Source organism: Anabas testudineus, chromosome 15 (assembly GCF_900324465.2).
Source record: "Anabas testudineus chromosome 15, fAnaTes1.2, whole genome shotgun sequence".
NCBI classification, from domain to species: domain Eukaryota; kingdom Metazoa; phylum Chordata; class Actinopteri; order Anabantiformes; family Anabantidae; genus Anabas; species Anabas testudineus.
The window spans coordinates 5,553,341-5,581,298 of NC_046624.1; the positions used below are offsets into that span (position 1 = coordinate 5,553,341).

Genomic DNA, 27,958 nt, shown 5'->3' on the forward strand with positions numbered 1-27,958 from the left:
GAACAGTGGTGTGGGGATCATAGAGTTATACCAAGAACAGAAAAATCAATAGGAAATGAGTTTAGATTGAGGTGAATCTGACTGTTTGTCTCAGTTTCATGCAGAACATGAGAGAATGTGTGTGTTAAAACCCAGCAGGAACTGGTGCGTGTCTAAAAGAGGCTTTTAGTGAATGATCAGTGTGTATGATTTCCAGATTCCTGTAGAATTTTGTCTGTCTTGCCATCTCTCCTTTGCCCTACTTCCCCAGCTCTTTGTACTGCCCCTGATCCCCTCTGTTACAGCAAAATACTGGTCAGCACAATTATATGAATCTGTTGCGAGTGTCTTCTTTTGATCCGATATGTTGCTGATGCAAACTCAAAATGACTTGCAGAACTGCTGCTCTTCCAGACCCTCGTCTGGATAGTGAAAGATTAAGGCAGTGCTTGGGAAGGTACCTACATACAGTAGGAATTCCTCTGACTGAAATTGTGTTAACCAAGGAAATTATATTAGCTGTATATAATCTTGGGTCACAGTGACAATGGTCAGAAAGTGCTAACTCAGAGCTTTATAAAAAATCGATGACGCTTGTGCACATTTGAGTAATGCAAAACATGGATTGCAAAGTCAGTGCCTCCCCCAGTTCATCACCTATTTTGATATATCCACGTATATGAAGTATGACATATGCAGTTCCCTATCTATTCTAGTCTGCAACTGCAAGAAAATAACTTTGCTAGAATAGAGCTGGGGGGACCTAGAAAGGTTGGAAAGTTCCCTCTAGGAGAGAAACATACCACTGTTGATTTACAAAGTCAGAGAACTCACAGTAGGTCAAGATTTAAAGAAAAGAAAAATTATTTTAACAAGCCATGCCTCCTACACAGCAAGGTCAGTTGGCATGAAATCCAGTGCTCATAACAGGCTCTACTCACTCAGCACTGGATTAAAACCATTTTAAATATTTAAATAAACATTAAATATGTTTTTTACACTATAGTTTCCAGTACACAAAGCATACAGACACTAGTTGTTGTTACTGATTAATCATGCATTAATTGTGCGTCACCGCGTATCCACCAGTTTCCTTGGTTACTACTACATCAGTGGTAACAACATGAACATCAGCGTAGCCGTTGTCACTCTGCTACAGTGGTATTCCTGACAGCAGTGTTGAAAGTGAAAAAGTAACCATTTCCACTGTGCTTAACCTTTAAGAAGATTACTGCAGAGTAATAAACTAGGAGAAATTAACCCTGCTCTGAATGACGCGCTTTTAATTTGTCTCAGTTCGCTTCCAAATCTCGGTTAGCTGAGGCACACAGTTTGCTTACAAACCCGAAGGATGCTCACAGTAAGATATAGGTTTGTTTATCCAGTCATTCCCATTTAAGCCTCCTTGTCTCTCATCCACCTAAGGGTCTTTGTGCAGAAAGAGTGAAAGATAATGCCTTCAGGCTTGTCCACGGGATGCTGGCTGCCAAGAGCATCTATCATTATCATATAAAGCAGAAGACATATTGGCTGTACACTCAAGCCAAGGATTTTTACTGCTTATGGGACTTTATTAAATATGCATGAATCATAACAGTGATTTACAGATGATTTCCTCTCTATGAATCTTTAATGTTTCTTATTATGTCATCTGGCAAGTGATACACCTCCCCTCCCAATCAGTATGAAAAAACATGCAGCTTTCCTCAGCTCCCTGCATCCTCACCGTCTTCACCGTAACAAAACACGCAGACGTTGTAGCATGAAAAGTGCATGTTGAAGAACATACTCAGCTATCAAATGAAAGTTTCAGTTGTGTGTGTTTGGTCTCTCAGTTGAGATTCATTCTCTGAAGTCATGTTAACGTGTGAAGGTGAATAAAAAAATCACTTCAGGAATTAGTAACACGCCACAGCTTCTACCTTTCTATCCTGCAGTATTAAATCTCTAATGCCAGCACTGAACCAGTCCAGGTTCTCAGCGAAACGAGACTCCTCTGCGATTTTCTTGTGAGTTTCCACTCATGGTGGTGTATGGTTAATCTTCTTATTCCACTGCCAGTTGGATTACCTGACTGCTGATACGTCGAATCAACCACTGTGTGTTTTTCCCTCTTATTCTTCCCTCAAGCTCTCTCATCTTGTGAATGTTTCTGGGCAGAAGAAGCAGCCAGTAATCATTTAGTTGCAACTGGTGGCACAGTAAAATTGCACTATATTCAGGGGTTTCCATCTTATCCTAGCCATGAATACTATCAGAAGAGGTTCACAGACAAGTACTGCTCTTTGTCTAATGGAGAAACACTCTCATGCTGCAAAAACTGCTCTAGTTGTTGCAATGACTAAATTGCTGCCTGTTACAAGAGATGTGGCCACACAGTATCCCAGGTCCATCCTGATTCCCTGTGTATGGGAAAAAAACTCCATTATTAGGAGGAAATGCATTAAGAGTAGCCATTAGTGACTATACAGTGGAAACGCATATAAAGCAAAATTGCACCACATATTCTCACAGAGACAGAGTTTCAGTGTTTTATTATTATGTGTAGCATCTGGATAATGGAATAAACATTTGCTTTTCACTGAGGGACACCAGCTGTATCACAAACACAAAGTTCTGGCAGTGAGATTGATACTCAAAATAAAAACTTTACCACATACATAATTGATGGCCCAAATAATGTTTTTGCCAGAAATGTCATGGAGTTTGAGATGTTTTTCCTATTGTACTATCGAGCTGGCGTTTTATTTTAGTCCATTCCATGACACTGACATGTTGGACTACTGTTACTTAGTATATAATGTAATAGTGTGTGCACACAGGAAATGTTCTAATCTGACAGCAGCTAATAAACAAAACTAAGACTCTGGAGTATATAGTGTTGCACAGCACCACAAGGGTTGGTGACTCACAATGGCAATACTAAAATGGCTTTAGCAGGTATAATGGTAACATGTCTATCATCTTAGTAATATTTTCTAGTTACACAAAGTAATTGTGAGACTTTATTTCTCTTCCTTATTTGGTTGGTCACAAAAGTGACAGCTTGCATGAATGTGGTACTAAATTAAAACATATCAAGGTCAGAGAAGCAAAGCTTGAACGTGTTTCATACCGATCTATCCAACATCTGTAAAGACATTAAACACAGAAACCTCGTGGGTGTGCAGCAGATCACCAGTGTCTGCACGATTCATCATCTGGAGACCATGAATGACGGTACCAATTCATCCTGTACATATTTTACAGCATAAGTAAAAAATCTGACCTGCTGGAAGGAGAAGTAGAAAAAGAAGATCACCAAAGTCCAGGAGACATTCTTTGTTGAGCCTGGCTGCTGCCGTGAACACAACATTTTGTTAAATGACTTTCATAACAACATGCTTTGTTTTTTCACCATATGATCAGATAATAAGAGCGAATTGATAATTGTCTGAATTTTAACGACTCCCACTGAGCTGCTAAAAGGTCGCAGTTACTTCTCCCATCGACACCAGTCGAACTGGTTACTGTCGAATGCTGCTACGAAGTGTTTTCCTGTTGCAATGCAATTCTTAATAGGTTCCCAAGTTCACTAGAGAAACAGTCTGCAGAGGTGAAAAACAAACATAATTGCTGATGTTTACAGGAACAGCAGCACTGGGAAAATGTTTTCTACAGCTTAAAAGATTATCAGTCCTGATGAGAATGCACATTTAAAAAACTCGGTTTGTCCATCAAAATGCACAAATTACTCATTTAAAACATGGCATGTATTAAAAACCACAAACTTTCTTTAATGACAGTGGCTGTGCAGTAAATTATTCACATAAAATGATATTTTGCCACATTTTGGAGAGTGTAATGGGCACTTACAGCACTACGGCATTCAGAGGCAAAATGAGGCCTGTTTGTATTAATTTCCAGTGACACTCCCAGCCCACACCCTGCCTGGATGTGTTTTCATACGCTCACTATCTTTCAGAATATTATAAAATAAACTTATAGGATTTTTAATGCACCATTCATATAAAAACACACATTCAGGAACAAACAACCCAACCTAGTCTTTAACTGAGGTTCTGATTTAAAGGGAATCTACACAGTTTTTCTTTAAAGGACTCATTATTTATTCAAGTGCTCTTTTCTCCACAGACAGATTCCGACAGACCAGATGACGGTGACCTCTTGAGCTGCACATGGGACTGACTTTGAATGTGTTTCAGCACCAATATACAGCAAACTGTACAGCGCGCAGATCAGCAGCATCACAGCTGAGTTGAGTATCATGTTTTATTCAACAGCCTCCTGAAAAGACCAGACCTTGCAATAAAAACATTTTGGTTGGAGAAAAGACAGGAAAAGCAGGAGGGAAGAGGAGGAGGAGGAGTCAGCAGATATTTGACTCTTTTTGACAGCACGGAGTCGCTGGCCATCATCTTTCTTTATGGCAGCCGATGTGGGTTACATTTATACTCCATTCCTTTTCCTTTTCCTTTTCCTTTTCTACGAGATCATTGCTAGTGGCCACACAATGATCTCTTTCACATCTGAGCTGCTACTCTGATACTTTGGATCATTTTCAGGTTTTGATATAGTATGAATCTCAGTCGGTTAAGGCATGTTAATGCTGATTTAGACTGAAAAGACTGTAGGGACTCTATAGATTGATTGCAATTGGGTAACTTTCACACAAAAACCTTGTAGACTATATAATTAAAAGCAGCTTACAACAATCTGGAGGTTTTAACACTGTGATGGACTGGGGTGTGTGTGTGTGTGTGTGTGTGTGTGTGTGTGTGTGTGTGTGTGTGTGTGTGTGTGTGTGTGTGTGTGTGTGTGTGTGTGTGTGGTTGGGTTGGTGTGTGGAGGACGGTGCATGGCAGCTTGCTGCTAAGCCGGTCAGAGCCCATGCTGGAATTGATGTATAGGTTTACAGTCATTTGCCATTTTAACTGCCACTTGATTGCACGTCATCGCACTCTCTGAGTCTAACAGGTGATTGATAGCTGCAGGGCACGCACTGTATAGCTGTTAGAAAATGACATAAGCTGTAATGAAACTATTTGCAAAGCAAAATAAATTGAATGCTTGTTCAGAAAATACCACACAATCCAATTTCCTTCACATCTGACGAAAACAAAGCTTTGCTTGAAAAGATTGAATACAGACCTTCAAAATAACCTGGTGTTTTAATATTGTGTGTCTGCAGTACATACATATACTGTAGAGTCAAGGATTTCACAAGTCTGAGACACTGCACATTTAGGAAGCCCTGTTTTTTATTGTAGAAGACTTGAGTTTGGTCGGTAGCAGCGTGATCAAACTTCGCCTTTGTCTTTTCCACTCTGCTGCACTTTATCTCATTAACCTCCTCTCTCTGCCACCCTGGTGTCTCTTCCCGTCTCCGCCCTCCCTGTCACTGCCTCAGGATCACTGCAGTGGAACCTGCTCTCATCTCAGAAGTGTGCATGATTGATTATCCATCAGCACCCAGACCCATCTACTCTTACCCACACTGCTGTGCTGCTGCTGCTGCTGCTGCTGCCGCCGCTGCTCATTTCTGAGAGTTAGCATTGGTCAGAGCATGTCGCCAGAGCCAAAAACAAGGATGTGAAAGACTTTGATTTCATTCCACTGTCACAAAAAATGTTTCATCTTGGTTGTTGCTCTAACCAATTTCAACTCTCCACTCAAGCTGAATGACCTTCCCACTTCAGTTAGGAAGATCAAAGTCGCTTCTCATATTCCATAACAGGCAGTTTAAGTCATGACTGCATCATATTATCCTGCATATACCTCTGTAGTGATTCTCATTACTGTCTGTAAAAATCACTCGGAACTGGAACTGAACCAGGGTTTTTGTTTCTTTTTATAAAACATAGTCTACCTTTTAAAAATTATAAATATTTTATGTTGTAAATTCATATTGCATACATTACTGGTATTAGTGTTGTTACGCAAAATAGTACAATTTACACACTACTTGTTTTTTTTAAGTAATGATATAAAATAAGTCATGCTAACCTTTCTTTATTACTCCCTATAGAAAGTGACTCACTACAGTTTACCTGAGATGCATTCTTCATGCAGTTGCCTTTTAACACAACCTCACAGTTACACCATGAGATGAAAATCATCTTAAAAAGAGATGGTATGTTCAAATGGCATATAAACTGCATTTAAGAGGCCAAAAAACTCACTCGAGTCACTTGCTCACCAAGCCATGTCTTTGTAGTAGACCAGGTAGATTTGAAGCAGTGGTCATATATCACGAGGAAGAGTCTCTCAAATCGTTAAACAGCATATGGGGCATAACGATGGCCAAATTACTCTAAAAGATCAAAACAATGATTCATTGCAGCGGTTTGTCAAAGTAGCGTGGTCATGTGTGTTATTGAGTTGTTGTTTTTAATCTACTTTATTGGTGTTCCTTATGGCTGTTTTGTGATTTGTTCTGTTGAGTCAGATAAAAAAATTGCTGCTGTGGTATCAGCATCCGGAGATCGCCAGACTGCTGGCGTATGAAGAGTTCATCTGGTCGGGAAATAAACGTACTGTACAATAGTGCAGAATGGGTCAAACCATCTTCCCCTTCTGTCTGTCCATATTGTAATGCATTTCGTTAGCCCTCTGGTTCTTTTTCATCTGGATCTGACCTGTCAAAAACTCAGATAAACAGCCTGAGAACATTTACTGTTACTTTAGAGACACTGGAAACAAATAACTTGCTTGCTCAGTTTATTTCTCTTAGCCTCGCTCCATCTTTGTCTCGCATATTGTTCTTTCTGCTCACACACTCACAGGGGCATAGACACACACATGTACCAAGGCAATGGTCAGACGTTACTGAGCTGTCATGCACCTTTGCTTTTTGGAAAGCAGTCTAGCTCTAGACTGAAACACAGGTTATTAGCACAAAACCCATCTGTCATCCAGGATGAAATGCCTCTAATTTAAGTCCATTCATGCACCAGTGATCACACGATGCACATAATGTGTGTACACGTGCATGGTCACGGGCAAACATGTAATAAGAGTAAGTCTTTCTAGTCTATGTGTTGGGTACATTTACGCTGGAACAAGAAGGGAGTGGAGTGCAGAACCGGCGTTTGATAATGAGCTTCTGGGCTAACTGTAGATTTCCGGCATTTTTTCTTTCTTCTTTGCAGCCATCAACCTTGAAGCTTCTGTCTTTCTCTGTCAGTCCCTTCTTCTTGACTTTCTCCCTGCCATCTCACTTTCACTCCCTTCATTATATTCAGTCTTGATCCAATTTTGCATCAAATCGATATTCTTTGTTATTATAAAGCCTACATGATCAATACTGATAAAGCGCTGAAATGCAATGAGATGTGAATGAAATACACAAAGGCGTAGTTACTGTCTCTCTTTGCTTTGTGTGTGTCTCTTCTCCTCTTCGCTCTCTCTTTGTCTTTCTATCCCACCATATTTGGCCATCATTTAAGTGTATCCCTAGCAACACAGTATTTATTGTTGCCACTACCAACAACTGTATGGCTATGGGATGAACTTATTCACCTTCTCTTAGTTGTATAAGACAAACCAACTCTGCAAAATGTCACTTTTAATTACTTCAGACTACGGAGACAACAGACACAAATAACACAGTTATGAGGTCAGGTAAGATCACAATGGGTAAGTATATTAATCAAAAAATGTGTGTGTGCCTAAGGCTGTAAACGAACCCATAACAGCCGTACTCTCTGTCTTAGAAAACTCAAGTATGCAAAATACAGATCACAGAAAATATGCAAGTGATTAACTTACATGAATTGCGTGACTGTGAGACATCGTCATAAATCTCATCATGTCGTTGGAGATTTATAGTCTTCACCATCACATTAAGCTGGTGGAATAGTTTCAGAACTGCTCTCATGGCCTTTATCCCATGCTCACGTGACTCTACCGTGGTGTAACTAACAGGCTGTGAAACCTCATCCGCCCTCCATGTTGAACACGGTATCACTGTTTCATGCTAAAACATCTGACGCCCAAGGTTTGATTCATTTTGTTTAAACGCCTCTTGGGAGAGGCTCGTTTTCTTTTAATGGCATTTAATGTCTGACTGTCACCTTGTCATTTATTAGACTTCAATAAAACATCAAGAGGGAGGCAGCGGCAAGAATAGTAATGAGTTATGCTGACAGCAAATGTAATTTGTGTTGATGAGGCTTTAAGTGTGGCCAGAGGACCAAAGGCACCACTTGCAGTTCTCTCAGGGTCAGTGGGTTATCACAGCATTTCATGTTGTGGAACGTGAATTTGACAAATATTAGCACAATAAGTTACCATTGCTGCCTGTATTGGCACTTTGGTCAATGTATGGAAATGTACTATGATCATTTAGCTTCTCATTGAGTCTTTACTGAGTTCTTGACTTGAATTGACTCATTCCCTCTAATGTTTAAATTAAATGGTTTGAGTGTGTAGATAATAGTGCACAAATGGTTTAATGGCCAGTTTTATGCTTAGCTTCAGAAAGGGTCCATCCCACTCATATCTCCACTGTTGGTGGAAAGAGAGTGCAAGTGCATACCGAAAACCTTCAAGGCTTCTTCAGTGTGTGTTAAAGATCACCCTCTACTGCTACCAAGCACCGAAATGGATACAGATGCAGTGGGTATAGAATCACAAGGAGTAATACCTTTAGTTGGGTGTTAACCCACCACAAGCTACAAGGATTGCCTGACAGCGAAAATACAAATCTCTGGAGGCCCATAATGTGTTGGAGGTTTGAACTTCACAAACTGAATGTAAAGTAGATGTTCTATATAATTTAAGTGTAAAGCAGAAAAAAAAACAGCTGCTAAATGGACTTTCAGGTGAAACAGCTCGTCAGCGGCTGTTCAGGCCAAGGATGAACTCAATATTCACACATGTATTCAAAATGTATGTTTTCCGTCTTATGCAGATAAAACCTCTAATGTTAGTCCATTGGCACTCTCCTACAAAAGCACTCCCATTTTCACCTCCCAGCTTGCACTCAGATATGGCTCAGACACTTTTATTGCTCCACAAAGAAACGGTACAAATACATGGCCCTCATTTGCACTCAGTTGATGAAAATTACCTTCCACCGAGGGTCATAACAGAAAAAATATCTATGAATGTGTGATACAGGAGCAGCAACCTCTCTGTGGGCTTTTATGAAGTGATGATGCTCAACAAGAAAGGCTCTTTATACATGTAGACTTTATTGTCAGCCAAAGACCAAGTTCAAGCATGTTTTTTTGTTGCAAGTATGCAATAGATATGAAGTACTGATATACAATAATAGGTAGTTACCTAAGCCTAGCAATTCCCTCCCCTGCTATGGACACATGGTTATAGTATGTAGGCTATTATAACCCTTACTGTAAGTCACTGGGTTGTTTGCACTCTCCCCGTCATTCTTTAATCTACTGCATTTATGATGAATAAGATGCGTCCATTATGCATAATTTTCCCAGTGTGATCAAATTATGCAGCCTGAGTATGAAATGACTCGTTCTTCTGTTACAAGCCAACAATTTAGAATTAATGTCATACCCACAGAAATAATAAAAACAAAGCTGTCAATTACACAGATGACAATGCCGTGCTATACATCTCATTTAGGCTGTCATTAAGATTCACATTGCAGATGTTCAATTGCCTGGATGATAAAATTAAATCAGGGATATCTTGTCGGGATCTCTCCTCTCAAAATGTGACATCATAACTCACTCTGACATGCAACGTGGTAACCATCAAGCGCGACTGCTTGAAATATTCAGAGAGAGAGAGAGAGAGAGAGAGAGAGAGAGCTGCTAACACATTGTGGAGACATGTTTCAAAGGGCTGGCCCATTCAGGTGAACCTGCCTCGTTTCATGATAATCTGGTGATGAGAACTTTAAAAGAAGATTTTTCTTTTTTAATTTTTTAGCAACATCAGACTTTTCAAGTGAACTAAGATGTGACATGGTAAAACATTAACTTGAAACTCCCATATGGACCACTGTGCTTTTAGAGATATCAGTGCAGATTTTATGACCCTGTTGCCTCCTTTTCATCTTTCTTCTTCCCTTTGCCTGCTGGGTTCTGAGAGAGAATTCTGCTGTGAAGATCAAGAGGATGGCAGAAATGAGAGCATGGGCAGTATGTCATTAATTCTGTGTTTTCTGAGAAACATGAAAAACACACACCCTGGACTGGTAAAAGAAGCTTTGTCAGTTTTTTTATATAGCTTGACAGCACATTTGTTGTAACTATAATATTTCTTAGTTGTATTTTAACCACTTGTTATATGGATGTAATTTTTCCCCCTTTTGACATATTGAAAAATGCAGGATAATATTTATTCTGCTGCCAGATACACATAACTTTGACTGTGAAACTGAAAATCTGCTTAATCTACAGCCAAGTCAAAAACAATGAAGGAATTATAGCCCCTTTTATTCACATTTGAACTTTGTATATGATGCAGTCTGCAGTTGGTGGTGCTAATGATTCCTGATTGTTTACAAATGTACTGTATATAATTTATTTTACCTGGAATGAAAAAAAAAAAGCATCCAAACCGGCAACTTGTATTTAAACGTTTATACAATCTTCTCAAGTAAATGTATATTATTTCCTGTCAAGCACATCATCGAGTCATAAGGTGGGAGTCAACAGAGTTTGTGTGAATAAACAATAAAACTTTTCAGTGTGCTCATAAAGATATCCAAAATATAAGGGGATGTTGAGTTTGGATGTACAGATGGGAAGTGGAAATAATGGGGATACTTCACACGGCTGATGGCCAGCAGTCAAGCGCACTCAGAGCACTCAGGCTCTAATTGGGTTTTTACGTGCCCCAAAGTGCGATTATCCCTGCTCTCTATTTTCATTACAGAAACTTCATTACACTTCGCCGCCCAGGTCCCTTGGCCAGCACAGCGACAGAAACTTTAAGTCTGTATGAAGAAAAACGGAATGACAGGCAGAAATAAAGGACTTATTTATTACATTCCACGCTGAAAAATAATGCCTATAGTGAGAAGGTAGTCAGAAGAAATTATATATCTTCTGTCATGAAAAAAGAACCAGCCCAGGTAAATGAGTGACTGGCGGATAAAGTTATACATAGCAATCTAAAGATTTGTTTTTCAGATTTTAGTTTTTTTCTTGCCAGTAAAGACCAAATCAGAGCTAAAAACAAACTAAACAGTGGTTATACTGCATTTTGTGGGAAAATTCAACTTGTTTTGTTTTTTGAGTTTTAGAAGTGCTGGTATTAATTTTTTCTTTCAGATCATCAGAACATCAAAAATGTTTTTATCTGCAGTTTAATGTTCATGTTAATGTAAAACTAACTTTGCAAACAGCTGTAAATTACAAGTAGTTTACAATGTACAGAAAATATATTTAATTTGAATTTAAAGTCAGGTTAATTAGTTAAATTATCACAGTCAAAGATCTGGCATCCACTGGAATCATTTTTTACCATGTCAAACACAGGCTGCACTGAAAACAGCATAGATTTATGTACTTCAAGAAACGTTCTGAGATGAAAGCTGTCAGCTAATGTCATGTTAGAAGCACAACAGGAAAAGGAAAATGAAGAAAAGGGAAATATGCACTCATTTTCATTTCAAGTTTCATTCTGATCACCAAACAGTGATACAATACATTCTTTTATTTGTTGGTTTGTTTTTCTTTGTATGGGAAACTTTCAAATTATGAATTCTTGAATGCAGAATAGCAGCTCTGTTGTATAATTCAAAATGCAAGTTGTGGCTTCAGTGGTGAGTGTGATGAGAACCTTTCTTATGAACTGTCAAAAACCTATGAACTGCCTCTCCAGGTCACAGCAGAGAGAGACTCGACATACTGCACTTTTAAACTGTGGTAGGAAATTCAGCATGCTGCTGCTCAGACAGTATGGCATTCATAAAATGTATATTTCACTCAAAAAGCTGTCATAATGATATTCGCACTTTTGGAAATCTTGATATGGAAACCAGCTATATGTCAGACTGAAATTTAAAAATGTGGGCTCTGGGCGAAGTTGAGCAATAGTATAATAATCCTACATCAGATCAGCAGTGCTCAGAAAGACAGCAGGCCTGCAATAAATCTGATGGATGAGACTGGAGTGTGCAGACAACTGTGGCCACAAAATGATTCTGACAGTCAAACAACCACGGTGTAAAGTGAGGCGCAATCTCGAGTCAACCAAATAATAATTATGCAAATCAGACAAAAATGTAGTTGGAAGCGTTAACACAATGAAACAAAGAAAGTTATGGAAATTCAGTCTGTCTGTCTGACACAAAAAGAATTTGAGATTGAAATTTCGATTCCCCATAGCTGAGCGTTTTACTTGCTCCAGTTCACACAATGTATCGAGAGAGCGAGAGAATCATTTTGAAATGTTAGATATTTCAGTAAGTCAAAATATCAATCTGGTTGATTCACATTATGTAAAACAGCTGACATGGCAGGAACATGATTATGATTTCATATTCCTTGCCAGGGTCTACATGTAAGAGAGATGTGCTTCGTTGTTTGTACTGTGGAGACGCGTGTTGCTCAGTACGTAACAGCCAGTGGGGCCAAAAATGATCGATCTTTCTCAAAGACTACGGCTTCATGTGAATCAATCGAATGCTATTAAGGTTACTATAACTTTAATAGAGAAACTGCCTGTTCATGTCCCACTTTATGCACTTCTGCACTTTCACTTTGATTTTTTTTTAATGAACTTCTTGTTTGACTGGGTATTTTAAGTGTTGTTATGCAAGCTTTTCTTCAGTTTACCTTCCCAGTAAAAGAGATCCTTGGAATTGAAGGCTAACTTCTGCCATAATGTCACAGGCTGCCATTATGTAGGAACAAAACCTCAACTTAAGTGTTTTTCTTGAGTGTTCCACATTGAAATTTGGCGGTATTGTGCATCACCGCCTCCCATGTGAGACTGGGTTTCCATGTGGCCTAACAAGGGTCCTTAGGCAAGACTCCTCACCTCACCTGCTACTTTGTACTTGGACTGTAGTCCTTATAAAACGTGCTAATGAAAAATTAACCATTTTTTCATTAAGCAATGGAACGCATCATACAGAAAAAACAGCAGAACACTGACAGCCAAGAAAGCTTGATTATATGTAATACAGACTTTGTGGATGTTGAAATACATAATTCTGGTTGTCAGGGTAAGTGCCTGATGTTAGGCTAAACCAGAAGAGCCAGAGTTGGACAGAGAAACATGCTAGGGGGTACATAACATATTTCTGTGTGCATCAGGCATGTAAACTCAAAGCAAACTGTTTTAGTTGTAAGTTTAGGGTATTTCCCCTATATGAGAATAATCTAGGAGGCTATTCTTTTACTTAAGTGACTGCGTGCGCTGCATCAACCACTGAGCCAGCTTGTGTCCCTGTCAGGAGGAAAGTGCTGCCAAACAAGAGACAAAACAATTTCGAGGGCCTAAACTGCCAGCGGTAATATGATGTAGTTTGTATTTGAGTTGCTTGTTTATGGTGGCCAATAACCTTTCACTACACATGATTGTGTGAGCTTCCCAAGCTTATGTGACTAGAATATGACGTCGCCATCTTTCAATGAGATTCTAGCTGTGCACTCACCCACGAGTCGCAGAAATGTGGAGCTGCATGGGGTCTCCAAAAAATCTCTGGGATATAGTTAATTCTGTCATTAAAGCCCGACGACAATGACACTAAGAGGGAAATTATATAAAAAGCCAAGTAGCTTCTTAAAATTATTTGTCACTGAATGTTATAAAATGTTACTTTATTAAATTTAATAACCCGTTATAAAGTTTCAAACGGTATACACTATTATAATCCACAAAAACAAGACTAGTCCTTGACATATTTCTGCAATTTTTGTTTGTCTAAATCTTTCACAAGTTTGATGAAACATATTGATTACACATATTATAACTATTCATTATTGCTATTTCTCAATTATTAGTTAAGAACAAATACATCACAACTGTTTTATATGTTTCTTCTTATATATCCTCCTACTCTTTCAATCTTTAACTTGATATTATATCATTTATATATAAACTTTATAAATGCTTTTGTAATGGTTATTAAAAAGGTGCTCTGCCAAATATTTTCTCTAGTTTGGATAGTAGCCTCAAGGCTTATTAACGTATTTTAACAATTACATATTTATGAGCAAATGAATTTAAACTCGAGAGACGTGTCAGTTGTGGAACCGTGTTGCGGTGAATTTTGTTTCCACACGGCGTCATATATAGAAACACCGTTTTACTTCCTGTTTGCGTTCATAACAGAGTCGTCTCACAGAAAACCATTGATTTTAGCAGCTATTCGCCAACAAATGTTAATGTAGCAGAAACATTTACTCTCAATAATGATTCCTTACACCGTCAACATCAAACTCGCGGCTCGGACGTTGACTGGCGCTCTCAATTTGCAAAATAAAACCGCTGTAGATTGGTGAGTACCGCATCTCTGCCGCTAGCATAAATTCATAACTTCTTAATTCAGTCAAGATGTGCGACTGACAGGTGACGTTTGATACCACACGTATTGTGCACGTTGTGTTGTATTTTCCCCGTTATTGCTTCTTAGATGTCAGTGTTGATTGACGCTAGTAATGTGGATTTTTCCTCAAGAAAACCAGTAAACATGCAGGATAATAGTTGTCATGTGATGTGACATTTCACTGGGCCTGATGAATTTCTTGAGCTTAATCTTTCAACACTAATGCAACAAACTGTGACTGCTGACTACATCTCATTTTCTAGTCCCTGATAAAGCTGACTAAGTGTTATCAGACATGTTATTATTTTAGATTGCAGTCATTCATAACAGATGCTACATATTGACAGAACCATTCACGACCACACTCACACCTATGAATAATTTAGATTCACACACACAATCCAAACACTCCATAAACTAAATGTCTGCGGATTGTGGGAGGAAACCCGAGTACTTGGAGGACAACCAGGAGGAACACACAGAAACACAAAAGTCACAGCGGGCAGGTGTAATGCCAAGTGCTGCCTGCTTGCCAAGAAGTGCATGCAGATGTACTTCCCTCACTGTAGCTTGGGTTCCATGAGCCCGTCCTCCCCATCCCCTGAGTGGTTAGGGTTGAGGTTAGGGGTGTGTTGGGTTCAGGTTAAGGTGAGGGAATACACTTCTTGGCATGCATGCAGAACTAATGATTTTTAAAACTTCTGCAAATTTGTTAAATACCAATACATCTCCTTTACATGATGATGACTCTGTACAAGGTTTGCATGTCTGGATTTGGGTTGTTCATCCTATTCTTGCTGGCAGGTCTCAAGCCCTGTCACACTGGATGGCAAGCTTCTGTGAAATTATCTTCAGAGTTTTTCATAGAATAAGGTTTAAGTCTTATGTGAGTTAAGTTAAGTGGGGTTGTTTTGGCTTTGTGTTTCAGGTCATTGCTATAGTGAAAGGTAAAATGACCAGTGCCTTGTGTTTTGCCAGTGCTCGGAGTTCTGCCAAAGAGTGTCATTTTGTCTTATCAGTACTCAGAATCTTTTTCCTCAGGCTACCAGAGTCCTGTAAATAGCATTTGGCAAACTCTGAACAGGCTGTAGCTTCCATCTATACTCTCTATCATAAAGAAGTGCAGCTTTGAAGAACATCTTTGTAACAGATTTTTCCATCTCTAAAGAGGACTTTTGTTTAATTAGTTTAATTAAAATGACAATTGGTTCTTGCTGAACTCCCTGAACAAAGCCTTTTTCATCTGGTTACTCCACTGGTTATGGAAAATCTATAGTGGTTCCAGACACCTTCCATTTTAACAATATCGTACTCCTGGGAACACACACGGCTTTAGAAATGGTTGTATGCTCCTGCCCTGATGTATCACTTCCCACAGAACGTTACTGTTGAATTGAGGTGTTGAGCTTGCATTTCCTTTTATAAACAAGTGTGTTAATTTCCAGTGTCTCGTAAAATCCAGTTTGCTGGTTGACTTCAGTAACGTTCTAGATACATCTCTTGGACATATTAATACCAATAGGATGCAACTGACCACAGCAAAATGTGTGAATAATTTTTATTTTTATTTTAAACAATTATACTACACAATAAGAGTGAAGGGTCAAATAATTTTCTCAAGAAACTGTACTATAAATGTAAGATTGTATTTTAAATGAAGTGTAGGCATCACTGCGCTTACGCTATGCAGCCACACGTGTTGTATCAGCTTGTTGCAGCAGTGATCATTAAAAGTTTGTGAGCACAGAAATTTGTTTTAGCTGTAGTAGTCTGACTATTTGATAAGGAAATACAGTCTGAATGTGTTCCAGCCTCATCTGAATGCAGATGTTGTAAGCACACTGAAAGAGGAAGATGTAGACCTGAAACAGAGAGCAGCAGAGTTTAATACTAACATTTCTTTGTACAGATATATGCTACATTGAGAGGAAAGGGTGTATGTAATATATTGAAAGTCACAAATTACTTTATGTTGTCTTGTGCTTGTCATTTGGCATGATCTCCCACTTAGTGGTCCCTTGTTTAATTCTGCAAAGGGACGAACTTTTAGTTTCGTCACACTTGCCTCATCATTCAGTCTCCTTGTTATCTGTTTCTCCCTGCATCCTCTCCCTCCATCTGCCTCTCCTCCTCTGTAGGGGTTGGCAGGGACTGATAGCTCAGGGATGTCACTCGAGTATTCTCATCATTGATCCAAAGACGGCCCAGACTATCCAGGTTCTGGAAAGACACAAAACCAACGTGGTCAAGGTGAGTTTTCTAACTTAACTTTTTTTACTCACATGATAGTTGACCTTTATGTTGTGTTTTTTTTTGTAAGACATAACGCTTATAAGTGGACGCTATCAGATGTGGTTATTTTATGGGAACCACCAGCAGTTGCTTGGATCTAGGTATTTAAAGTCTTGCATTGGGCGTGCTTTACAGGATGCTGCTGCTTCAGATATTAAAAAGCTTGTTGGTATTACCTGTGGTATTACCTGTCTTTGTAGAAACGTGCTTCTGGCACACACATTTCTTGGTTGAACTTTAATTAGTCCACACTACTGAATTTCTCTGACTCCTCAACAATATCTTCGTCTTGTGAGCCTGGGGCTGTGTCCTTTGGGATTTTTTCTTTGGTGACACTGCCGCTCGAATTTCTGTTAACATTTTCTATCTTCTTTTTCTGCACTACTGTGCAGGCTGCATTAGCCAAAACATTAGCAGGTGTGCTGCCAACACACAAACAGTTGAAAAGCGAGTCATTTTGAATCAGAGAAAATGGGAGAAAATCAGTCAGAGACTGAGAATAGCAAATTTTGAATGTTACAAAAAAGTAAAGAAATGCCCAGTGTGCTCAACAACATACACATGCAGAGCAGGTCAGCCAAGCAAAACAACAACCGTTGACAGAAACATTTTAAGAGTGGCGAAGAAAAAAATCAGATGCAGAAAGGTGCTATATTGTTTGTAGTTTAATTTATCAAAGTACTATTACATTACAGCTGAAATTCTGAAAATGTTTGTAAAGTCCAAAGTCTCCATTGTACAGTAAACATCAGTGAATCATACTTACAGAAACAACTGTATGTATGTAGAAATAGTTTGTAACCGTATAATATCAGCAGTGCACTTATAGTCGATGTTCTTCATGTATTTTTTATGTGTGTTTTTATTTATCTATTTTTTTGCTTTTGCAAGTGAAATACACACCTGTCTGCTTAAGGAATAATATGTTATCAGCTAGCATTAATATTTGTATATTCTGACCTTCAACTGAGTTTTTTGTCCCTCTCTGGCAAACATTCATGTCTGCTCCACTGTGTAAGCCAGCACAAGCAACACTGATAAAGGTTGCTTCTGCAATGATGGAGGATCCTGAGGTTGTGTATATGTGTGTGTGCCTGCATGTGTGTGTACATAAATTTGTGTGTTTTGTAAATAATGGGCAATAAATTCTACAGTGATTATCCGTGCCTGGGCTCAATCTGAGGTTCTCATTCCTCACTCCAGAGCACACTTTAATCTTGTAAAGCACCGCAGCCACAGAAGCAGGCAATTCCTCACCACCCAGCCTGTCACAAGAAAGCTTGCTGAATTAAAAAAAAAAAAATAGAAGTAGCCACAGTAAAGAGCATGCCTTTTCAGGAATAAACACACAGACATAATCAATTATTTAACCACCAACTTGTTCATTGAGTCATTTGTCTTGTTTAGAATAAAACTTACATTGGCTTCATCCCAATGCTGTGTTTCTAGTTTTCTGTATGTTTCTCTGACAAGGCCCATGTTTATATTCATAGACTAGATAGAATACAGAAAAAGACCTGCTTTAGATAGATCTACATTTAACAAAAATGTTGCATCTCTTCAGCTTCGAATTTATTATCTTTCATTTCAGAAAAGTGGTATAGCGTGGAACAATGTGGAAGTCTTTCCAGAGTATCTGCCAGACACTTGTCTGATGCAGTGTGCATTTTGTATTGTTGTATTTGGTAGGTGAAATGGTCCAGAGAAAACTACTATCACAACTTAAGTTCACCCTACTGTCTGCGGCTAGCCTCAGGAGATGCCTCAGGCAAGATTATAGTGTGGGATGTTGTCAGCGGCACTGCCCACTGTGAGATCCAGGAACACTCCAAACCTATCCAAGGTAAGGGATCTTCCAGAACTGCCTCCACTCCCATCATGTAGGCTTGAATTGATTTTATTTTTTGTCTCTAGGGCATCACTGTAGTAGCACTACCAAAGACAAACTTGGAGCTGTTGCTCTGTGTATGGCTATTTGTTTTCATTAAGAAGCTCTTACCACCTTTTTCATCTCACACTCTCCTCTGTCTTGCTCCCTTTCCCTGTCAGACTTGGAGTGGTTGTGGAATCAGGATGCATCTCGTGACCTGCTGTTAGCTGTTCATCCTCCCAATTACATTGTCCTGTGGAATGGAGACACAGGCACCAAGCTGTGGAAGAAGAGTTACGCTGAGAACATCCTCTCCTTTTCTTTTGACCCCTTTGACCCATCAAATATGGCATGTAGGTGAAGGACATACTATCCATAAAAATTAGTTCAGTCTTAGTTCAATCAATATTTTAGATTTTTTTGCTCCATACACATATCATGTGTCTTTTTGTAGCCAGATCTCTTAGATTTCCAATTCATCAAGCTCAGTATGCAGTGCTTCAATTTAATTTTAACACATAGCACGTATTGTACCAACTCTCCAACTCTCCAAGCCATTGATAAAGCTGAGTGTGGCTGGTTTTAGAAAAAGAGTTAAAGCAAACCGGACAGATGCAAAGTCACTAACAGAATACATTCTCACTCTTTTCTGCAGTATTGACCAGTGAAGGAATAGTCTTTATCACAGACTTTTCCCACTCCAAACCACCAGGCAGCACTGGCAAAAAGGTGTACATTGCCAGTCCCCATGCAAGCCCTGCCCACACCAAACCTGCACCTGCTGCTGCCCCAGTCCCTACAGGTGCCAAGAAGGCCCTCAACAAAGTCAAAGTGCTCATCACCAATGAAAAACCCACGTAAGAGCCTCTGGATGTTCCTTTTTTTGTAGTGTGTGATTTAATTTTAAAATGTTTAGATACTGTATTTTGACAGCAGCATATATTTTACTGTGCAGTCTGAGACATGGAAATTTCTCATATTTATATTACATTTTGATTAATTTGGGACATATGAAGTTATTCTTTTAATAGACCTCTCTCTAAGTAAGAAATTTGTGGCATTAGTTTGTGGCATAGCTCCTAAAAAATCTCTTCCGTTGATCCCTTCCATTGAAGCAGGAGAATAAACTTACTGCCATTGTTCACTTATAAATATGGCTGTGCCTCAGGTTTCCAGCAGCACAGTGATAGTAGGTAGCACAATGACAGTGGAAAACATATCATCCAAACTAAGCAAAAGCCTCAGAAGTCTTATTGTTATTCTAAGCAAAGAGGGGCTTTCTCAGCATCAAATTATAGCTAGACTAAAGGTTTCCTAGGGGACAGCGCACAACACTGCAACATGCTTTGTGGAAACTAGATAATTTGTAATCAAAGCATGATCAGGCAGACCAAAGGTGAGCACACCATCAGGAGATATGGTAACACTACAGTGGGCACATCTGAACTTTACTATATGAATGTCTCCAACAGTAAAAGTATGACCTGAAATCCCAAGCATGTTATGCCTTTAAATTAATTAATCAAGTGTATTCACTTTATGTAAGACCACAAGTTCGTTGGCATTCAGCCCCCAGTGTGGTACTTGTATTACATATTTTAAACAATTTTACTGTCTTAGATCATATTAGCATTCAAAATATGCCTTGTCCTGGTCTGCATTTTAGGTAAGGTCACTCACAGTTCCACTCCAGCAACTGGAAGTTTATTGAAACAGATTTCTAAGAGATAATCTTATCAGGCAGTTTTATAGGCTCGAGGCATCTTCTGCTACAAAATGTATGTTTGTGCCCTTCACCTATAGCGAATCTGCATGTCAGCATGTGATAATTGTGTTATGTTTTCTGCTGTCCGACAGTACGTCTTGTTTGATTAATCAAAGTTTTCATCCATTAGAGATGAGTGTGAACTACAGAGTACCAGATGCAATGCACATTAACCCAATAATGTGCCATTTTTTGAACGAGCTTTCGGCAGGTTGAGTCAGCCTGTCTGTGTTGCGTTTTGTTAAGACATCATCAGCTGTTTTTCCTTCTTTTCTGTAACTTGCTGCTTTTCTCCTCTTTCCCTTTTTTTCTGCAAGTGAACTGACCAGTTGAAATTGAACTGTGACAGCTTGTCCCAGTAACACTTGATGCAAATATATTTATCACACTTGAGGGATTTGTCTGGCCTGGTGCAAAAGGCTTCAGTATGTGAAATGGACATATTTTGGATGTCTTGTTTTCATTATGTTTCACTGGTATTGTAATTATTGAAGAGCTTGTTTGTTCAGTCAGTGCAGATATGACGCATTGCTGACTCATTCCTTCCATCAAGGTTTGTGATGACCAAGTTCTAAAAAAAAATTTGGATGTTAAAACTGTCATATTAATAAGGTTTAGATTATTTAGGGCCCATTTGAGAAAGTGAAGGGCCTATATTTCCCTAAGTAAAAGGGAAAGATTTGTTATCTGACAGATTTAATGCATTGCTTTTAAAGACATAGCATTAGTTCTCATTTTTATTCCATTAGGAAACAGACTTGTGCAATAGTTTATGGCATTACTTTAGGAAAAGTTGCATTGGATCAGGAACCAAAGGCGTGTTTGATGTGCTGGCAGCGTTGTGCCTGAGCGGTTGTGACTGTCAACGGGGCTTATTTATAGCTGCAACATGCTGGCCTCCATGTCCACCCACCCAAATAGCTCTAATAATAAACACTCCATTAATCTTACTTGTCTTTATTCTCCTTCTGTCTTGTGTCTCCTTCTTTGTAACTCCTATTAGTGTGTTACACTTCCTTCCCTCACTTTATACATAGTGCACAATAGCTCCTGAAAATGCTGTATCCCTTCAGTCAGCCTTTGCCCCGTGTCAGTTTTGAGTATATATCATGTTCAGTGTTACAGTATCTCTCCCCTTTCGCTCTGTCTGGCTCTGGTTGACAAATGGGGGATTTAAACAAGACTCCGCTTCCCCGACTGTTATCAGAAACAAGTTGAATACAGTACTATATTATGCACATTAGTGTCTCATCAGGCAGCCATTAATCTTGTTGTTAGCCAGCGCAGATTCTGTCCCTTTATCAAGATGCCAGAAATTGGTTTCTTCTACAGACACCCACACAAACTGTAAGATTTAGATTCTATATCTATACATATGCTTATTATCATTTTTAACTGTCATATTCACAGTAGTATCACAAAAAATAAGACAGATATTACATTATTCACTAAGATTTTTGAACATGATAATGAAGTAATTCTGAAGATTTTCAGAAGTTCTGTGGTAAAAGCATGTGTGGATTAATACGACTGGTCCCAAAATCCTGGGAGCTGCAAACACTCACTGAGCAGGTAGTTGGTAACATCTGAAGGTAACCTGCACCCTACTCGCAGCAAAGAGGGAGGGGTGTTAGCAGTGTTTTTCTATTTTATGTTTTTGCCTCTTTCTCTCTGAAGATCTGTTGCTTTTTATTGCATGTTGATCTAAGACACGGAAGTCACTCACACTGTTTCATTCTGATGCTTTGTCTGTTGGTGGCTCAAGTCATTACAATCCCAAGCTCTGCCTCGTCTGACTTCAGTGAGCTGTGAACAGTGTGATTTAGCTCAGCAACTCCTAAAGGTTCCCCTATTGAGTTTATTTTATCTGTTACACTTTCCACAAGGCGATAATGATCTCTATTGTGTTATAAAGTTCGTCTCTCCTTTGTTTGATCTTACTGTGACCTAAAGGGATGGAGCTGTAGGAATGTGATATGGTCATGGACCTGCTCATAGATTCTGTAAAAATCTGCCTTTTGTTCCTTCTTGACTGAGCTGTGTAGTATTTGTAAATTCTTTTTGGACTAAGGGATTGAACCGGACTTGTCAATAATAGGTTATTGTCATGAGTTTGAATACTCACAAAAGAAGTTGCAGCAAACAGACTTAGTATAGTAACATTTTTATACCTCCCAAAATAATGGGAGAGATTTTTGTCTGGTGCTGCCAATACCCAATTAATTCATCAGCCTCCCATCATTAGACCATATTCACTTTTAAGTTCTCCCTCATTTGCCTGCGACTCACTGAGACCACAACAGTAATAACTAATTCATTCAGCCTTCTGTATGGCAAGACATGAATAAAGGAATGAGAGTTTTTATTAAACTTGTTTTAAAACTTTCTAATCCATCATCACATTGGTGCATATGCATAATATTTGCATATTTCATATGCATGTGTTGTTGTTGCGGCAGATTCTCATTACATTCTTGCTGAACTGTCTGCTGAATAAAATTGCCAATACGTCCTGTTATCTAGACATTAATTTGTAGTCATTATTATTTGCTTTTGCCTCCCTGTACATATCTTGTGCGCAGTGTGTGTGTAAAATCTTGTCTGTGGTTAAATGTGTGAAATGCTGAATTCTAGGAAATATTAGGGGCATAATTATATCTGCAGTTAGATAAATGAATTTGTTTTAGGCCTTGAGCTCATCCTTCCTGAAGACATCAACATCTCCAGTTAAGAAAATAACCTTAAAACCTTCCTTTCCTTTCTGTTTTTGTGCCACTAGTGCTGAGGCAGTGACACTGAACGACTGTCTACAGCTGTCCTACCTGCCTTCCAAGAGGAACCACATGCTGCTGCTTTATCCCAGAGAGATTCTCATCCTGGACCTGGAGCTCAGCCAGACGGTGGGTGTGGTGGCCATCGAGCGCTCCGGGGTGCCCTTCATTCAGGTAAGGGCACTGCACACATTCACTGCAAACTCCGTGTAATAAGGGGCTCAGTCAAACTTGACATAACGAGAGTGTTTTGAAATTGCAATCCTAAAAAGAGTTGACCCAGTTTCTGGTGGAAATAAGGTTGTTAATGTGACAATTGCATGAATTTTTCAAGGTCGGACTTCTGTCAGCTCTCAGCCCCTCCATGTGATGGAGAGGCACTCCTGCTGTGCATCTGCTAATCGCATGCAAAGATGCCCTGTTAAACGCTTGCACTGACATCTTAGTTGGCTTTAGTGAGATAAATGAAAGGATGGCAACACTGTCATGCTCAAACATGCTTCGTACATCATCATCTTTCCCTCCTCACAAATGAACCTAGCGTGCAGTTTCTGCTTTTATTGCATTACTCGAAGGGCTTTACCAAAATCTATCTTTTCTTTATGGATGATTCTTCCGGGAAGCCAATTCCCCCTGCCGTGAATGATCAAGTTCACTACTTTTCTTCCTTCGTCCCAGTGCTCACCTCATCAAGGTCTGACGACTGCACAGCGGGGCCGTGTAGTCCTTAGCTACAGAAAAGAATCTCACCAGCCTACATATGGTCTGACTTCTTGTTCCTTTGTATAGTCACATTCAGTGTTGGTGACCTTTCAGAGCGAATTCCCTTCTTTTGGAGTCTGGATTTCTAATTGGAAATTGATGAATGCTGTTGGGGTATTAGATAGAGGATTTGTCACGGCTGCAGAGCTACTAATGGAAAAGAAGCTGTTCGCTCTGCTTTCACTCCTAACTGTCTCTGTCTCTCTGGGCATTACCATTGTGGTGGCTTGTCATTACAGATGTGGCTGTAAGTGTGTACACTTATACTTAAAAGGTATGAATGACATTATTCTCTGACAAAAGTAATCAGCATCCACTACTTTGTGGTTCACAATCAACAAAACAAACTGGTTGTGAAATTGGATGTAACCTATTATTTTAGATAATACAACAAATGAAAATGGCCTGGGTGAAATGTTGAGACCTTTGACCCAGTTTTGCAACACATGATTTTGAAGGAACCACTGCAATCAAGCACTTTAATAGGAATACTCACTGCACTCTACACTTCTCAGCTAGTACTTTGGCCCAGTCTTTTCAAACCTAGTTCTCTCTGATTTGATGGATCGATGTGAGTTTAATCTCTTCTTATAAATGCTCAGGTTGATGAAAATCAGGACTTCTAGCACGCCAGTGTTTTGGGTTATTATCCTGTTGGAGGATCTGCGACTCTGTGTTTCTCTCCATACGGCCAAGATAAACTCCCCGTGCCAGATCCAGCAAAGCAGTTTAAAGTTTTTTGAGGTTTTAATTTCTTTTCTGTGAAAATAGAGGTGAAAAGAATTACTTACATGCATTTTAGCAAACCACATTTAATATTAGTGGGGTCTTCCTAGGTCGTCTTCAATGATGCTGACTGTAATATTAGGAGTGGGCAATATCAATGAAAGATCATATCAAAATCATTATAATCAGAATCATGTTCTACAATCTAGAAAGTTCACGTGTGCTCTCTTACATATATTTTAAGGCCACTGGTGCCCACGCAGTCATGTACGTTAATAACTCCCCCTTTTTGTTTAATTCTGTAGTTTCTTTGTGTAAAAACGTGATAATAATCATCTGACTTTAGAGGGTGTCAATGTTAGCAAATACAACCTCAGATGACCAACATGACTGTCTGTGAAGATTCTTAGTCATCCAGGTTCCAAAATAGCTGTTTGGTGGCAACTGGACTCATTTGAACTATTTGAAGACGTTTTGCCTTCTATCAAGAAGACTTCATCAGTCATCGTCCTCATAAACTTCAAACAAGTCCAGTTGCCACTAAACAGCAATTTTGGGAGCAACATATGACACATTTTTTCCATCATGCCATTATTTATTTAACAAAAACAAAGCCGAAAAGAGGCCACTCATGTTTGCTTTAAGTGACATATGATATAGAATGACATATTCTAAATATAAATACAATATACATGAAATGTATAATTTTGAAGATCGTGTCTGTATGACCAGTTTATCGAATACTCTATCAACATTTTCTGTGTGAGTGAAATTGTGTCCTGTTCAATGTAGTAGTGTACTTCCATAAATCATACTTTCTTACCGTTGTCAGTGAACTTGTGTTAATAAATGTATCCATGGTTAAACATTAAAAAGGTGGGAATAGGCCTTTATAGTGAAGGTGCAAGTCCTGAAGTCACAAAGCAGGAGTAGAATGGGATTACTGAGCCGCCCAGGCTCTGTCCAGCCAATTCCTCCCTTCTCTAAGTGTTATAAAGTGCTTGTCACACAGCCAATTTGCATGACTGATGACACAGCTTCAGCAAAAGTCCAGGCTGGAGTGTAGAAGTTTCAAGAGCAAGACAAGACAGGGAAATATAGGCACACGCAAATCTGTATTATGGCGTCAGATTTGCCACATACACGGTGCACAGTTTATCGGGTACATGTACCATGGCTATACATTTAATGCAGTCCAATAAATCACTGTAAAGGTGGCATGTTCTGCTTGGTTTTAAAAGACGGCAAGCTGTGGTGTTCTTGACTGGGATGTGGTTGGAATATTTGGTTCAGATGGAGGCCAGATGTCTGTGGGAGACATGTCAGATACAGTATCTTTAACGTGAATATGTTGTAATGACTATATGGTGTTTTTATTGCATCTAGATCTTGAAACACGTAATTGATAAGTTGGCTGAAAAAACAGCTAACGCCAAACATTCCCAGGTACCAGCTTATCCAACCGGAGTAAGGGTTATACCGTTTTTCTTACTGGAAATCTAACCTCTGGTTGTTTGACATAACTTATTATTGCTTTTCAGCACCTATTCAACACAAAGTTTCAAAAAGCTTGATTATGAACTTTTGCATTGTCGCCTGTCTAGCCGACTCTTTCTGTGTTTAGGTGATTCCCTGCGCTCAGCGGGATGCCCTCTACTGTCTCCATGAGAATGGCTGTATCACCCTTCGAGTGTGTCGCTCCACTACTGCACCAGAGGATGCATCAGGTATGAAAAACCTTCACAGAGATGCACACACACAATTACGCAGTGCAATGTTTTGTAAACTATACACATTTACACTACCCAACCATATTTATTTACATTTACTTGCATATGTCTAAAATCTTGTGCAGGGTTCTGTACAATAATGTTGTATTAATATCTTTAATTCCCTGAGCAGTATACCTCTACATTTTTTAAATTGTATCCTAATCCTATTTTTTTATTGTTATGCTTCTTATTTTTGGTGATAGTTTTCCTTCTTTCTCCTTGGATCTTTTTTTTTCTGACACTTGAGCTGCTGTGGTATGTGAATTTCCCCATTGCAGGAAGTATTATCTTATCTCAACATACTGTACTGTACAGCACAGGCTACTTATACTGTAGTCACTCACAAACCACTTTTATTCCTGTGCCATCGCCCAGTCATCATCCATTCTGCCAAACTGCTCTGCAGTCAGAGCCTGTAGCCTTTCTTTGTGCTTCACTGAGCATTTAGCTTCTTACTGTCTCATTTATCTTAGACTTAGTGTTATAGGCCAATGGGAGTCCATTGTTTTGCTGAATCGCTCTTTCTCCCTTACTGACTTTCCTTGCCATCTCCACAATGCTTATCTGTCTCCTAATCTTTTTTTTTTTGACCATTTCCTTTCACAAGTCTCCCATGCACTCATTCATTCTCTTTTGTCCTGCTTTAGTGTCTTATCTCCTTAAATTCTGTCTTCTATCTCATGACTCGCCCCCTTCTAACACTTAAAAAATGTCTTCACTGCACTCTCAATTGCTCTCTCTCCCACTCTTATCTACTTTCCTTTCTCTTATTGTTACTGTTTCCTTTATTATTTACATTCTTGCCATGTCTCCTTCACGAATGTGTCTTTTTACCTTTTTGTTTGTGTCTCTTCACATCTCCTTGTTCATTCATTTGCCCTGATTCCATGTAATACGTTTTGCCTCCCATTATTATCTCACTACCTTTCTACTGCTCGTGCCCCTTTTATATTTCTCTGCCTCTTTCTTCATCCGTCTTTCTCTCCTGCAGATCCAGAACAGAGTGTCCAGGAGCTTGTGTACGACCTGCGTTCTCAATGCGATGCCATCCGAGTCACCAAAACGGTGCGCCCGTATCGCATGGTTATCTGCCCTGTCAATGAAAATAATGCTGCGCTCATGGTCAGCGATGGCAGAGTCATGCTATGGGAGCTCAAAGCCCACACTGGCAGGGCTGCTGCCAATCCTAGGTACACATGCAGACATAAAAAAATACATAAATCCGCAAAGCTGTATCATAATTTTGCAGGTGGTGGATGAAATGGCAGGGAGAGTTGAAGTTGAAATACTTTTTAAGGTGACTCAAACTGACTCAAACTTCCTAATCCTCTGACCTAAATTTAGTCTTTTTAGTGACTTGTGTAAGTAGAGGGTGCAGGGAATTTAGCTACTGTTGATGAGCTCTGCTTCCCTTTGATGGAGCACTCCCTTGCTGCTGTCGAGGAGACAGTTTTTCTAAGTTGCCTTCCTGTCTGAAGCAGATGGAGGTTTGTCTGCCTGTGAGAAAATACGGGCAAACAAGAAATCTACAGCACT

At 39.3% G+C, this 27,958-nt stretch overlaps 1 protein-coding gene across 1 annotated transcript in view; it reads left to right on the top strand.

Annotated features, from left to right (window-relative positions):
- Positions 1-14,216: 14,216 nt before the first annotated feature.
- The window catches only part of wdr11 (WD repeat domain 11), a 50,014-nt gene continuing 36,272 nt past the window's right edge, over positions 14,217-27,958 (top strand). The window contains exons 1-8 of the mRNA XM_026354740.2: positions 14,217-14,416; positions 16,603-16,714; positions 18,446-18,599; positions 18,806-18,979; positions 19,282-19,483; positions 23,171-23,336; positions 26,275-26,377; positions 27,414-27,612. Of these exons, the coding sequence (XP_026210525.1) occupies positions 14,331-14,416; positions 16,603-16,714; positions 18,446-18,599; positions 18,806-18,979; positions 19,282-19,483; positions 23,171-23,336; positions 26,275-26,377; positions 27,414-27,612 (1,196 nt within the window). The 5' untranslated portion in view covers positions 14,217-14,330. The remainder of the gene's footprint in view (positions 14,417-16,602; positions 16,715-18,445; positions 18,600-18,805; positions 18,980-19,281; positions 19,484-23,170; positions 23,337-26,274; positions 26,378-27,413; positions 27,613-27,958) is intronic.